The sequence below is a fragment of the Camelina sativa genome, chromosome 6 (genome assembly GCF_030686135.1).
Source record: "Camelina sativa cultivar CO46 ecotype springtype chromosome 6, ASM3068613v1".
NCBI classification, from domain to species: domain Eukaryota; kingdom Viridiplantae; phylum Streptophyta; class Magnoliopsida; order Brassicales; family Brassicaceae; genus Camelina; species Camelina sativa.
Window position 1 is genome coordinate 28,142,332 of NC_141885.1, and position 15,040 is coordinate 28,157,371.

The 15,040-nt window shown below is 32.6% G+C and overlaps 2 protein-coding genes and 1 pseudogene across 6 annotated transcripts; all 3 read right to left on the reverse strand.

Annotated features, from left to right (window-relative positions):
- Positions 1 to 309: 309 nt before the first annotated feature.
- Positions 310 to 2,040, reverse strand: LOC104793654 (L-gulonolactone oxidase 2 pseudogene; annotated as a pseudogene). Its single transcript, XR_015560460.1, has 3 exons — positions 1,980 to 2,040; positions 1,299 to 1,400; positions 310 to 1,187 (listed from the first exon to the last, which is right to left on the reverse strand). The product of XR_015560460.1 is annotated as an L-gulonolactone oxidase 2 pseudogene (transcript).
- On the reverse strand, positions 310 to 4,376 carry LOC104793653 (putative L-gulonolactone oxidase 6). Of its 4 annotated transcripts, XR_015560109.1 has the most exons (6): positions 3,507 to 4,376; positions 3,148 to 3,403; positions 2,892 to 2,993; positions 1,980 to 2,782; positions 1,299 to 1,400; positions 310 to 1,187 (listed from the first exon to the last, which is right to left on the reverse strand). XR_015560109.1 is itself a non-coding variant. In XM_010520051.3 (5 exons), exons 1-5 carry the CDS (start codon positions 4,221 to 4,223, stop codon positions 2,228 to 2,230), a joined length of 1,524 nt encoding a protein of 507 aa, XP_010518353.1. In that variant the 5' UTR covers positions 4,224 to 4,376; the 3' UTR covers positions 1,870 to 2,227. The 4 variants fall into 4 exon arrangements, 2 of the variants coding, with proteins under 2 accessions (XP_010518353.1, XP_087311432.1); XR_015560108.1 differs by having other exon boundaries at positions 440 to 1,400; XM_010520051.3 differs by lacking the exons at positions 310 to 1,187; positions 1,299 to 1,400 and having other exon boundaries at positions 1,870 to 2,250; positions 2,357 to 2,782.
- A 5,419-nt stretch (positions 4,377 to 9,795) lies between these two features.
- Positions 9,796 to 12,075, reverse strand: LOC104793655 (NAC domain-containing protein 43). Its single transcript, XM_010520053.3, has 3 exons — positions 11,682 to 12,075; positions 11,076 to 11,362; positions 9,796 to 10,611 (listed from the first exon to the last, which is right to left on the reverse strand). Exons 1-3 carry the CDS (start codon positions 11,866 to 11,868, stop codon positions 10,024 to 10,026), a joined length of 1,062 nt encoding a protein of 353 aa, XP_010518355.1. The 5' UTR covers positions 11,869 to 12,075; the 3' UTR covers positions 9,796 to 10,023.
- Positions 12,076 to 15,040: the final 2,965 nt, after the last annotated feature.

A 15,040-nucleotide genomic window follows, 5' to 3' on the forward strand; every position in this document is an offset into this window, starting at 1 on the left:
GAATACATGGTGTTGCGCATTTTTGGGAGGGTTGTTTTGTTTTCCGTTGAATAATAATTATATTATAACAATAATAGAGATGTGGTCATGTGATGATTTTCAACAGTTATGTCTTACTTGTTAGATTAGGGTACGGATCATATTTTATTTCAAAATAACAAAAACTCTACAAATTAATTTCCTCCGCACCGTCGACTGAAATGATATACATACTACTAAGACTATAGCAAGAATCTATAAATCATTCTTGTATTTAACCACCCATAGCAACCAACACAACATATAAAATTATTAGGCTTCGGTACCTCATGAAAATTCCAAAATTTATTGCAACCCGACATTATTATTATTATGATTACAACAACAAAATAGAAATAATCTATCTCGATTATTAGCTACCCACAAATAAAGACGATGGCAATCTAATATAAGAAGCAATGATGATTAATAACTTACTACTGTTTAAATCACACTTGTGCCAATGACACGTGTACAAACCCTAGCCTCTTTGTAAACTTTTCCCGGTCGGCACAAATAGCCTTTGGCCGGAGCACAATGAGCATCCTTCGAACATATACACAAACCGTCCAATGCACATCCATCTTTGACTATTGTTCCATTTCCTTTTATCCCTAGGATCTGATCCGTCCATTCGCTCGAGAATAAACCTTTCGGATCATAACTCTCCTTTACTTTCAAGAATGCAGGAGCGTTATTGTACTTTTTAATTACTCCATCAAAGGCCAAGTTTCTATTTTTTCCCCAGTGTGGCAATGCGTTTTATTTGAACAATGCAACTTGCTTGATTTCTTCTATAAAATCTTCATAAAGTCGCGGTGTTAACGGGTCCTTAGGTCGGTAGTATGTTATGTCAAAGTCTAGGGCTTCGGTTTTTATCCCTAGATAAGCGGGAGATGATTTGACGTAACGCATCAGAATACCATAGTGAAGCTCAAGGCCACACCGAGCTTTTGATTCGATTTTTACAAGTTATTTGATCTCGTTGATAAAACTTTTAACGTGGGTGAGAGGGACACTGAAAGTTGTTTGATGAAAAAATTCGCCTTTTATACGTGAGTCCCACGCACACGCCGTGATCAACCCATCTTGACGGCTGTCTAGATACGATCCTGACGACATCATACGGTTTTGGCTTCCAACGACCGGATAACCAGTGAATATAATGCCTAAACCCGGTGAATATTGAAACATAAAGCTAAGGGTAATAAAATATATAAGTAAACAGTGTAGATGAAATTAGGTGAAAACGTATAAGTAAAATGAAAAGAAATAATTACCATTGTTGGTCAAACCGTATGAGGTTGCAAACAGTGTAGATGAAATTAGTGTGGCTCCCACACACTTCCCATTCGCATCTCTGAACGTCTCTTGCGTCTCCTCTTGATTATTATACAAGAAATTAAAGTTACGTGTAGAAATTTTTCTACATAGAGAAATTTTATTTTTAGGAAAATTATTGGAATCGTCACTTGATATTGGTAGTTGCCTAGTTGGATCCAAGTGTTAGATTGTTTTATTTTATAAAAATGTAAATACTTAATGAAAACGGTTTAGATATATGATTATATATTCCTATATAATATGGCCCTATGGCAAAAAAAATAAAACATGAAACATAACTAGAAGTCGGTTCATCCACTCAACCAAAACGGTGTAGGTAAGGAGTTAGATGAAGAGTTATAATTTTAAATAATACTAATTTAAGAATAACTTTGTACTTAATTCTTCTCCAGTTATGGAACAACTACCTCTAAATCTCTAATAAATCCATTGGTGCAAAACTTTATCTTGTGTTTCTGGTTAACTAATGGTTCAAATTTTATACACAAAGATTTTAAACAACTTAAATGGAAATGAAACGTATATATTGATCAGGAAAAAAATGCGAACAAAATGGGAGTATGGATTAGATAATGTATTCTTCTATTTAAAGATAAGCGTGATGAGCAAGATTTTACCAATTTTATTTGTTGTCAAACGAACAAGATTGTACCCTTGGCCTTGCGTTAGGGAAGGCTCCTAGCTTATGTCATCAACACGTGTACACTTATGTCATCAACACGTGTACAGACCCTAGCTTCTTTGTAGACTTTCCCTGGTCGACACAAATATCCTTTGGTCGGAGCACAATGAGCATCCTTGGCACATATACACAATCCCTCCAATGCACATCCATCTTTTACTATCGTCGCCTTTCCTTTGATTCCTAGGATTTGATCTGTCCATTCACTTGAGAATAAACCAGTTGGATCGTAAGTTTCTTTTACTTTCAAGAACGCAGGTGCGTTCTTATACTTTTTTATCACCCCATCAAATGCTAAGTTTCTGTTTTTACCCCAATGTGGCAATGCATTATACTTGAACAACGCAATTTGCTCAATTTCTTCGATGAAATCTTCATAAAGTCGCGGAGTTAACGGGTTTTTGGCTCGGTAATACGTTAGGTCAAAATCTAAAGCTTCGGTTTCTTTCCCAAGAAAAGCTGGAGATGATGTGACATAACGCATAAGAATACCATAGTAGAGCTCAAGTCCGCATAGAGATTTTGAATTAATCTGGACAAGAGATTTGATGTCATTGATGAAACTTTTGATTTGCGTGAGCGGCACACTGAACGTTGTTTGGTGAAAGAATTCGCTTTTTATACGTGAGTCCCATGGACACGCTGTGATCAATCCATCTTGAAGACTGTCTAAGCATGATCCTGACGACATCATACGGTTTTGACTTCCAATAACCGGATAACCGGCAAATATAATGCCTAAAGCCGATGAATGTTTGAAACACAAAGGTAGGAGTGAGTCAATAATATGTGAAATCAATGAAAATGTGCAAGTATAATAAATGAACAAATGTTTATATAATTATACCATTATTGGTCAGACCGAATGCTGTAGCAAACAGTGTAGACGAAATTAATGTGGCTCCCGCACACTTCCCATTCCCATCTCTGAACCTCTCTTGTGTCTCCTCTGAAAATATTAAATACAAGACAACAAAATAAAAAAAAAGGTTCTGTATAAATAATTAATAAATTGAGAGAGAATTATTGAATGATATTTTCTATAGATTTTTATCATATGAAGACAATAATAAAAAAACAAAGCTGTAGAAATAAGTACGAACCTGAAGATCTAATGATGGCTAATGCCGCAGAGAGTTGCGAACGGAACGGCAAAAAATCGAACAAACCGTTGCCCGACGTGTTGACCGCTACCCGGTCGTCCATTCGGTAAACCACTTTGCCTTGGCTTGGTAACCATATGAAATCTGAAAACTCATGTTTCTTCCCAAATGTTATGGCTTGATCTCCGAAATCTGAATCGTTTCTCATAACATATCTTAAAGATCTCTTGAACATCGGTTGCAATTTAAAAGTCACCTTTTTCGAGCAATTGTGAAAAACACACGTGTTAGAGCTATGATATTATTATTTCTTTGTAAGTAAGCAACAAAAGATAATTAAATTTAAAAAATTTCCAAACCTGAGAGATAACGCCAAGAACGCCAAGAGAAACCTTAGCCGCGTTAAACTCGTTAGGAGTTGTAATCTCACTTAAAACTCTAACCTTTGCAAACCCATCATTGGCCGAACCAGGACTAACCATCCTGATCTCGGTCACATAATCATGGACCGCACTACCATTACCCCACAATGAGCTTCCGTGAGCACCGGTCCCCATCATACCACCCACGGTCAATCCCCACCAATACGGTGCATAAGGCAACGCTAATCCAACCTTAGCGGCTTCAGCAATGAGCTGCCTAAGTGTCACGCCGCTCTCAACCGTCAAGGTCATGGCATCTGCATCGGCTCTCACGGTATCGTTTAGAAACTTTGTGCTTATGAACAAACCGTCAGTTCCATCGGTACACACGAGCTTAGTGATGCTATGGGAATAACGAGTGGTTACACGCATTTTCTGTCCGGCTTGAGTGGCTGCAGCAACTACAGAGACAAGCTCCGCTTCAGATGTTGGGTATGCCACATTGGCGGCTCGACACGTGGAACGGTCTGGGAAGACTCCGTACGAGTTGGTGACGGTACAATTCGTGTTTCCCGACACACATTTGACAGGATCTTCGGGTGGTGTTGAGATCGTAGTGAAGACTAGTAGTGTAGAGATACAGTGTAATATGAAAAGAGTGCGCCAAAACGCTGCGTTTTGGTAACCATGCGAAGGAGAAGAAGTAAATGCCATTATTGGGGTCTCTCTACAAATGTATTTTGCATTTGGTGTGTTCTATTTGTAAATATACATACGTTTATATATATATATATATAGAGAGAGAGAGGTTGTGTGGCGTAAAAGACCGGTCTCGTGTGATATTTTAGTTAATCATATCCGGTTGATAAGAAAAGAACTGAGATTTGAGATGCTTGTATTATAAGGCTAATGATCATGGTTTGATCATTTTCTATCATTATTATTTCATCGTTTCATCACTTGGCATCTCTTCGTCTTCATTTAAATATATCATGTGGTTATAATTGATATAATATATTGACTCGAAATTTTTGTTTTAATAAAAAAAATTCTCAATACCACCAAAACTTATACAACAATTTTTATATTGTTACCTCATGCAAAGAAATAATGTTCAGAAAACAAATTAAATACCGAGCCACTTTTTTCCTTTTATTTTGTGATATATCCAACAAAAACAAAAATTAAGCTCTATATTACTATACTTTACGTTATACGTACGGGAGACCTCAATCAAAACATAATGATAAAGTCCACGAATTAAATTGCTATGTTTTTTTTTTTGAACGAAAAAATTGCTATGTAAAATTTCAAAATTACTATGTCCTCTATAGCTAGATAACAACGAGACCACACATTATTATTGTCACTTGGTGACAATTTTATGTATCTGTTTTACTAATTCGTACTAATGACATTCGTTTTATCAAAAATTTGCATGTAGTACCCTTTAACAAAAAAAAAAAAAAAAAAAAAAATTGCATGTAGTTTGTTTCAATTTGTTTTTAACTAAATTAAGAAGCTGTTATCATTTTTTTTTTCCTTCGAAAAAAAGTGTTTTCACTTTTCAGACATCTTACAGTAATTTAGAATAATTGTACCACACCTGTGTTGTAGAATTTACACAAAGAAAACATGATGGTATAAATATATACATATATATATATATATATATATAATATAAATTAGGATGGTTGTGTGTTAAGATATTATCAGTTGACTTTCCAGAGAACTCAGTCTGCCTAATTTTGTAACTGTACGTAAACGTAATATTAATCAAACTCGTGGAGCCAAAAAGAAAATTACAAAAAAAAAAAAAAAAAAAAAAAAATGAGTGGCACCCATACGCACACTGACTATCACTATCTACATTTTCAGTCAGAAAAGTCGACTTACTCATCGTGTAATGTTTGTCCGACTAGTTAAACGACGCCGTCAAACTAAGCTATCCCGATATACATCGATGTAATTGGTGTCTCTTTGAGAACAAAGTCAACTTACTCATCGTGTAGTGTAGTTTCTTTATTTTTTTCTTCATTACTTCACCAAATTTATACTACTAGCTGGACTTTCGGGTTTTGAATACAGTTGAGACTTGAAAGTATTACATAAGTCCAAATTAAGGAAAGGTACGCACGTCTTTCACAGAATCTTAAACAAAATCCAATGAGAGCCAAATGTAGGGAACGTATAGAAACGTGTGGGGTTTTGTTTTTGTGTTTCTTATCTAATAGCAGACCCGAAAATCCAGCTAGTACAGTTAAGACGAATCCAGCCCAGGCCCAATAATTTTATCTAATAGCAGACCCGAAAATCCAGATTGTACAGTTAAGACGAATCCAGCCCAGGCTCAGTAATTTTTTTGGGGTAGCTAGTATAACCCATTACATTGCAGAGGTAATGAATTTGAACTAGTCCAAAACCCAACAAATATTCGATTTTCATATTACATATAGTTATTTTGAATATAATTTGATAAAAATGGGATTATATATATATATATATATATATATATATATATATATATTCATCCTTTTCTCCCGGAATTACTAACATTTTTGAAAAAAAATACAATTACTTCATTTTCAATGTTTTTCTTTAACTCTATGATACTAGAAGAGAGCTTCTCTCCAATGTATCAGTTTTAATTTTTTTCTAAAAGAGAAAAGTATAAGAAATAGAGTAATAATAAGATAACACTAAATATAGAATAATTCTATCTTTTACTCTATTTTAGAGTGAGTCATAGAATGATACTAGAGACGATTTTACTCCATAATATAGTTTAAGGAAGAAAAAGAATAGAGTGGAGTAGGAGGAGATATAGACTTTTAATGCATCTCTCTTTGGAATAAACTTAAAGTATATATGAACAAAATGGGGCCAAAGGAAACACACTCTTAGATTTTTAGAAGACAGAAAAGTAAACACATTATTAGCCAAAATAAGTGTTCTGAAAAGTAAGTTTAGTGATCTTAATCACGTTATTCTTTTATTTTTAAAACATTTAATATTAACAGAAACAGTATCTTAATACTAGTTTCAAAACCAATGCAATTAATTTTGCAGTTGGAAAAATTATTAAGTAGACTATACGACTAATTTAACCTTTGAACCTTACCATTGGAGTTTTTATTTGATAATCAGTAAAAACATATATGTACCGACAAATTAAAGCATCTTATTATACTATATGTATAACATTGTTTAGAATTTAATAATATATATAGAGTACTACATCACAAATATGAACATATATATATATATATATACACGTTTATATCAGTCCCTTGATGTGTCAAAACTCATAAGCGTAGAATTTCAATGTTATGTTGTATAACGATATTCGAAACACATGGTTCTTGCTAACTAAAAATGGAACCTGTTCCCATAAAGCGGAAGCTCAAAGCGTAATAAACTCTGACCCAATTCTAATCACATCAAAATGATGGGAAATTAAATTCAAAAAAGAGAAAAAAATAAACCAAAGATTCCAATCACCTTTTATTGATTAATTTCTCTACTTTTCACATTTGAATCACGAATATTAGACTGTGCTGGTTCGTTGAAAGAACATATATATATATATATATATATATATATATTTACATTTTTCGACATGGATGTTAGACCTCGTTGGCACGAGCTTGCACTATCCCATCGCAACTACCCTCAATCATCTCCTCGATTTTTTTTTTTTTTTTCATAAAGAAGCTTACATATATCATCTGAACCATATTTTTTTATATTTCTATTATACATATAGTATATACTCGTTGTTGAAAATTGTTAGTCCAAGTTATCATCTTTACTTTGATCGATGACGGAAATAAATTCTCATTCGGTGCATTTTCACATTCACCATTTAAAAATTTCTATGACATGCAGCTTCATGGTTGAAAGATTAATTAGTTTGATTTGTTTTATAATCCTCCGATGGTAATTTAAATTTGTGGTTTGATTGCGAAAGCAACTCACTCCAAGGATTACTAGAGGCTGATTGAATTGGCTATCTCTTTCTAATAATGATTTAAGTTTTTTTTTTCTCTCCATAATCCTTGTGGGTTTGTTAAAGATAAGATATATGTATGATTAATGGTGAGAAATTTAGTAAAGGTAAAGAGAGAAAATGGGTGAGCGATATAGACATCAAAAGACAGTGAACTAAAGAGCATCGACAAAAAATATCTTAATATGCCTTGAGAGAATCATCCCTGAAACTCGTTCATGTGAGATAAAGAGAGGGAAAACGATGATGGACTTTAGGTTAATTTTTGTCGGTAAACCCATTCTCCTCGGACTTTCATCTCCTTTTTGAAGTGATTTTAGCTTTTTGTGTTGTCACGATCGGAAAAAGATGGTGTGTTATAATCATAATTTGTATGCTAATGTGTTTGCATATACATATACATGCATTATGTAAATAACTTACTTTCGATAGTTTTAGTTATTTACAGAGTCGAAACCACTTTTTTTTTTTTTAACAACCAATTTAACGGACGTACGTCTGTACGTATATAGTCGTATAGACATAATTAATGTGAGTACCTTCATACCTTTGGACACGTGCATGGTATTTTTCGATTCCATGAGATCAAATTTTTATTATGTAAATAATAACTTAGGAAAAATGTGAAGGTTCCCACCCAACACAAAAGTGATGACGTGGAATATTATATATGGCTTTTTGAGTCGTACGTAAATGAAATTCTTACGTCCTTATAATATGTCTTTTACTATAGTTAGTAACCCTTCGAACTTTAATCAATGACATGTTTATGTGAATTAATTATGGCGTTAAGGATGAATTGTCAATTTTGCGGGAAGGCGTACTTGGGATAATTGATCTCTTGACCGATGCGGCCATACCTCAACATTATACGAGGAAAAAGAGAACTTTCATTAATTAAGCTAAGGGGGACAATCCCCATATTGTTTATATCCGAATGTCGGGTTAAGTTGCATGTAATCTGACGTGTAGAAGAAGAAGTTCTTATTACAGATGAATAAGTTGAATTTTTACACTATTTAAAAAAAAAAACTTAATTATATAAGGTTTAAAGTAAATATATTTAAAATTTTCGAATTATTAAATTTAATTAACTTTTAGTGACTACTGTTCGTTCAAAAACTTAGTAATCTTTATGATGTGTTTGTTTCGGGTGATCGGCAGGCTTGAGAAGACGGGATATTTGACCATGGAGATTAAGGAGTACGTGAGAAAATAAACAAAGCATTGATTTAGTTTTGATTCGTTTCTCACTTCTCGCTACGTCACTACAAAAGTACAAATAAAACAATGTGTTTTTGTTAAATAAAAATATTTCCTTAAGTTTAGTAAATAGTCATTTCGATTTTTCTTAAATTTTAAAATACTTTCGATAAACATGTTTAAGCGAGAAATTTTGTATTAAGCGGTACATTATTATAGCCGAGAAAGTTCTATTAGGTTATCTTATCCTAATTAGTACTATATCACTCGATACTATGTTTGAGATTAATAGATTATGATTGATTTATATTTTATTTTTATTATATAAATAATTGGACTATACGACATTTTTTTCTCATTGAATAAGAACAAGAAAGCATCTACTATTATGTCTACTGCTATTAATGACATTCAGTCATAATCTGTTAATCTCAAAATCATACAATCGACTGATAGTACTTGAGATAAGATAGTCCATTATCTGTGCCTACTAAAAACACAGACAGACATACAGACATACTATATGTCTCTATATGATATTAAAATGTATTTTTTTTGACAAAATATTAAAATGTATATTATATATGGCTTTTTATAATCCAAAAAGAATTTTGTACGACATCTGGCTTATTTTTATAGTTCGAAGTCTTGCCAAATTGTATAGTATATATTTTTGTCATCTGAATCATATATTGATATGGTGTTATAACATCAAGCCTAAGGTTAAGAAAAACAATTACCTGGGCATTTAGATAGAGGGAGATTTTGTCAGAGTTAAAGAGTTCGCGCAGACAAAAAAAAAACAAATATCACATAAGATTAAGCCAAAGAATCTATAATAGCACTTTGTATATATATCTTGATATCGCAAAATATTTACTTTTCAACAATTATATAGTTTCTACATTTTTTTTTCCCTGTAATCTTTTTTTTTTCTTTCAGTTTTCACGATATTAGATTAATCTTGTCTAGTAATATTTTTAGTCTATTGTTTATTTCTCTTCTAGAAGGAAAATTGTGAAATTAAATGGAAGACATTTTGATTAATGAGATAAAAAATGCTAACCCCATCAATAACGAAATATCTCCTTTTTGTGATCTTTATTCCTCCTCTTTTTTTTTTTATATATAATATTAATCTATTTTACAATATCTCATAACCACTGTAATTATCACAAATCTGACTTTCTTTTTTAATGTTTCAACAACTATATGGTATGATTATATCTTTTTACACAAATGTGAAATGTCTTCTCTGCGTGTGTATGTGTGTGTCTCCCTCTCTCTTTCCCTCCGTTTCGTTTATCCACTACCGTTCGACACGTGACAAAATGGGCCAGGCGATGACGATAGAGACGACGTCGTCGTATTCCATAGCTCCATCTCCGGTGTATATTCCTGAGGTAAACCGGCGTGGTACGAAGCGGACCGGTTTAGACTAGGGTAAGGATGATCTTGATCGACGGGTGCCATCGAGTAAGATGTGGGTCCGTTAAGCTGCGAGGCCACGAGGCGGTCCAAAGCCGCCCAGCTAGTAACGAAGCTAGTGTCCACCACGTTGCTGACGTGGATATTATGATTAGTGTTGGGAGTGCTCACGTGGCAGCTGTTGTTGATTTTTTGACTGCTAGGGCTTTCAAGGTTTGGGAGTTTCATGAAAGGGTCAAGATTTAGCTCTTCTTTACAAGATCGCCCCATAAGTTCGAGAAACTGCTCCAGAGTGTCCTCGTTGAAGATCTGAGACGACGTCGTCCTCCTCGTGTCTCCGCCACCGCTCAGGGAAGCTCCTCCAACGGGACTGTTTAGGGTTTTGTGAAGATTCTTCTTCTTGAAAATACGACACACCACCCATCCTTCGTCTTGTGATGCTTCCCCTATAATACTCACCACCTTAAATATTCCAAAACAAAATAACATATATCAGCAAAATTCATCATGTGTTGGGACACAGTCTGGTTAATCCAAAGTAAAAAGCGTAAAATTTTATATTTCAGTTGTATGTCGTATTATATATATTAATATACAATGGAGATCGAAAATAAATAAGTGAACTTTTTTTTATATGTTCTTTAATTTTTTCTAAGTTGCAAAAGAACAAACGGTTTTTAATTTGTAAATTTATGTACGAACATGTGATCAATTTTTTTTTATCATATATTATGTAATACTTTCTTTGGTCTAGCTACTTGTACGTGTAAATAAACTAATAACTTTTATTATGGTCAATGAATCATAATCAAAACAAAATCGAGATTGTGATGTAAAATGAGACATAACTGTCTCACCATATTCAAAAGAGAGCCCACATACTTCGATTAAACTCGTAATTAAACGTTTCTGAAATCGATACATACCTCATGAACGGTGACATCCTCATGGGAAATAATGTTGTCGTCGAGTCTATATTCATGCATGATCCAGTCAGACTTTTGGCCGTGAGGAGCTCGGCCTTTGTAGAAAACTAGGGTCTTTCTCATCCCAATCCTACGGCCATTGTTATATATGATCTTGTCGCGGCCCGTTGCTTTCCAAAATCCCGCCGCAGTGGCTCGGTTAGTTCTGGTTCCCGTCGGATACTTTTTGTCCTTGTGGCTAAAGAAATACCAGTCGTTTTGAGGCGTTGTTCCTATTTTACACATCTCTGCATAGCGACAAAAATATACAGTAAAGACTTTAAAACATAAATTGTATAACAAATACTAAACGTATATTGGTCTTTGCAGTAACTAACTCCTAATGTAAACAAACAACAGCAACAACTAAGTGTAGATTCTCTGTACTCTAGTCATATATATTCTCGTTAAAAGGATACATGGGAACGTCATGTATCAAAAGTGGTATAGACAAGACAGCCATTTATATATAAGGAAAAAAATATTAATTTCGGAAAATTGGATTAAGAGAGTGTACAAAAAAAAGTAGAAAATTAACCCATAATTATTTTTTTTTTTTTTATAAACCTTGAATATCCCAAGGCTCGAGCTTGTTGAGATCAACGTCGCGAATGACATCCAGATCGATCTCGATGCTATTAACTTTCTTCCGGAGATAATACTGCAACAGCTCTTCCTCGGTCGGGTGAAACCTAAACCCAGGTGGCACTTGAGATTGTCCGTTCACTGATATGCTCATAGATTTGGACATCATCAAAGAGATTTCTAGATTAACTCAAGAACAGAGCTATGAGGTTTATTTAATTGTAACTACCGAACTGATGAAAGTTGGAGATGAGAGAGCTAGCGGAGAATGAATATATATATATATATATACTATATATATTTATTGTTGTATAAAAAACAAGATGCATGAGGAAAACGCATATGTCTCTTTGTGCACCTTTTTTTTTTCGGGTTTTCTTTAATTATTTTTAAACATTCAGCTCTTATCATAATTAGCTTTTCCATTTGTTTTCATTAGTTAGTTTGAAAATTAAAATACAACCCTCCACAGAGAAATATTAAGTTCACTGTCAATTATGAATGATTATTATTCTTTTGTTCTTTTTTCACAATTATTAGTTTCAATATTTTTTTGGCCCCTAGTTTATATTATTTTGCTATTTTGTTTGTTATTATTTAGTTTTCAAATTAAAACGTGAGCCTCACTATAGTGATTTTGTTACACATCTTTTACAAGAACTTAAAATCATCAAATATGACAAGAACAAGCATCGAGATATTATCACTTGGGTTCAAATATGTATAATGTATATTGTTGGAAAAAAAACCATCCAATGTATATTTTTTTCTCTCTCAAAATTATATGTTCATCGGTTTATTCATTATATTCTAAAACTATGAAATCCACGTAAACATTACCGCAAAAGGTACACTAAAGTTTATTATAAATAATAAATCCATCTTGATCTATTTATTATATTTTCATATTGTATTATTTTACGTTTACAACGAGTTAAGAATTACTGTAAAAAAGAAAAGAAAAAAGAAACATAAAAAGGGATATATAGTTGTCGGATAAAAAAAAAGGTGATGTAGTTATCAGAAGAAGGAAGAGTAGGCCCCATAAGGCAACTAGATTGTAGGAAGCAAGCCCACATCGTAACGATGACCCTTGACCTTAAAATTTAGTATATAGAAAAGCTCCCTTTAAACAAATTAACAACCCACACAACTTAGTAATTAATACCTCTTCGTCTTCTTCTCTCTTTAGATTTATGTAAACGAGGTTAACGAGCACACACTGTATATGAAATAATGAAGTCGAAATAGGGTGTGTTAAAAAGTTTCCCTCCGCAAGATGTGGCTTTTCATCGATAAATAAACAAACGTTTCACTATAAAAGTTTTTTTGTTATTTGTAAACGAAAAGGTTGATCATTACTAAAAAAAAGTTGATGTGACAAGGAGTGTTTTTTCCGGATGTGACGAAGAGTTGTATACAGTACATATATTTATAATATTGTGTTGTGTGTGTATGTTTTATATATGGGAAACTATCTTCGGAATGAAGTGGGAGTTGGGTAATGACTAAACGTAGATTATTTGGTGTTCGAAACATGGTGGAGTTGGGTAATGACTCATGAGTGTTCATATTCCACCCATCTGATCAAATAGGATTAATAACCGTTTCATTTTTCTTAGCTATTGGAAACCTCTTAAATTACATTTATTTATTATTAGAATGTTGCTCGATCGTTCGATATAATTTTGTAGTCATGTAAATAATAATATCTAAAACGGTCAAAGTGCGTGATGTGTGTTTCTTTTCTAAATTCTTGTAATAAAATCAATGATTGCAACATCTAATCTATTTTACAACATAGATAATAATATTAACAAAATATTCCATATTTTGCAAGTTATAAGAATTTTTCTCAATGTCCCATCGATTCTTGTATTATTTTTATTCTATATTCCAAATAGTTTTGTTTTTGCTCATTTTTTTTAACCCGTAGCAGTTTATTGTTATGTTTGTGTTAGCGATCACTATATAAAGGTGAGACTAAGGAAAGATAACGATGACGTCAAAAACTCACGCTTTAGAAATGTACATGTGTGTAAGTACATATCCTTATTGCGTAGAAACGTAATTAAGAAAACAAAATTGATAGAGGTAAGGAGTGTTAATGTGGTTGGAACTAAGACTTTATTTAAGATTAGTTAAGAGGCCTTTCTACAATTGTCTAAACACAGAATCATTTTGTTGCGATTCAGGAATTCCATGCTTTAAATGATTATTTTTTAGCTTGATTAATGACATTGCACCCAACTTTATTTTTGTGTGTGTGTCTTTTATAAGTCCATGTTTTTTATTGGTTGCGCTTTGAAAATACAAAATTTCTAACTATTACTATAAGGACCTGTAGAAATTTACAGGTCAATTATTATATTGAATCTTTCTTGTAGCCAATACAATTAATTCGTATATTTTTATAATTCTGTTTTATACAGGCTGTTTCTATTTTAAATATAACTTCTTTTTATAAGTTTTGAAGATAAAAAGAAAAACTGGTACTTAAGAAAATCATGTTCTTCTAAGATATAATAAATATTTTTGAAAGTTATGCATGTACATGTGAATTTTTTTTTTAATAACGTTCCCTAAATTAAAGCAGAAGAACTGCATAAAAGAATTTTGTGTTTTTAGACTTCTACAATATTTAGTTCACGTTTTTTCCATTGTGGATGTTGAATATACCATTAGCATAATGCCACCCCGTATCATCAAACGTACCGTTTAAAAGTAAGATTTAGGAAAAAAAAATTGATGTTTTCTGGGCTCAACATAAACAGAAGGATGTAAGGGGAGTCCAATAATTTGTTTAATATGAATCTGTTCAAATAACAAGATGCAAATTGGTTTTTGAGTTTATGTATCCTAACTTGTTTTTTTTATATCCATTAACTAAAATCTAATTCAAAATACTTTAATATTGAATAAAGCTTGATTTTACTTGTATTTAAAAATCACAGAGTGAACAACGCATGCATTAATTAAAAATAAATCAATGATTATGTATATAACGTATTATTTTAATGGAGTTTTTAAATGGATTTAATTCACTAACCAAATAATTTTTAAGGTATCATGCATTATATTATTCGTACGTTTCCGTTTTTGGTGTAATTCCATCTAGATGTCAACATCTAACATAGGTTTAAATTCAGATAGTGATCCAATTCGATACAACACTAATTAACTAATTTGTTTTTTTTTATAAATTGTTTTTAAAATTATTTAAAATTTCTACCATTTAACTACGTACAGTCACCAATATATCATTATATCTTGATCAATTAATTCGTTATTTTACAAAATTTAACATTATGGCAGAATATATGCGTAAGTTTTGGGGGCAT

What these genes read in the sequence shown, in the direction of transcription:
- LOC104793653 (XM_087455306.1), bottom strand. Translation starts at nt 4,223, where the DNA reads ATGGCATTTACTTCTTCTCCTTCGCATGGTTACCAAAACGCAGCGTTT. An exon ending in TTCTTGGCGTTATCTCTCAG is followed by an intron (nt 3,404 to 3,506) that starts GTTTGGAAATTT and finishes TGCTCGAAAAAG; the next exon opens with GTGACTTTTAAATTGCAACC. An exon ending in ATTCGGTCTGACCAATAATG is followed by an intron (nt 2,783 to 2,891) that starts GTATAATTATAT and finishes CATCGGCTTTAG; the next exon opens with GCATTATATTTGCCGGTTAT.
- LOC104793655 (XM_010520053.3), bottom strand. Translation starts at nt 11,868, where the DNA reads ATGATGTCCAAATCTATGAGCATATCAGTGAACGGACAATCTCAAGTG. An exon ending in CGAGCCTTGGGATATTCAAG is followed by an intron (nt 11,363 to 11,681) that starts GTTTATAAAAAA and finishes GTCGCTATGCAG; the next exon opens with AGATGTGTAAAATAGGAACA. An exon ending in AGGATGTCACCGTTCATGAG is followed by an intron (nt 10,612 to 11,075) that starts GTATGTATCGAT and finishes GGAATATTTAAG; the next exon opens with GTGGTGAGTATTATAGGGGA.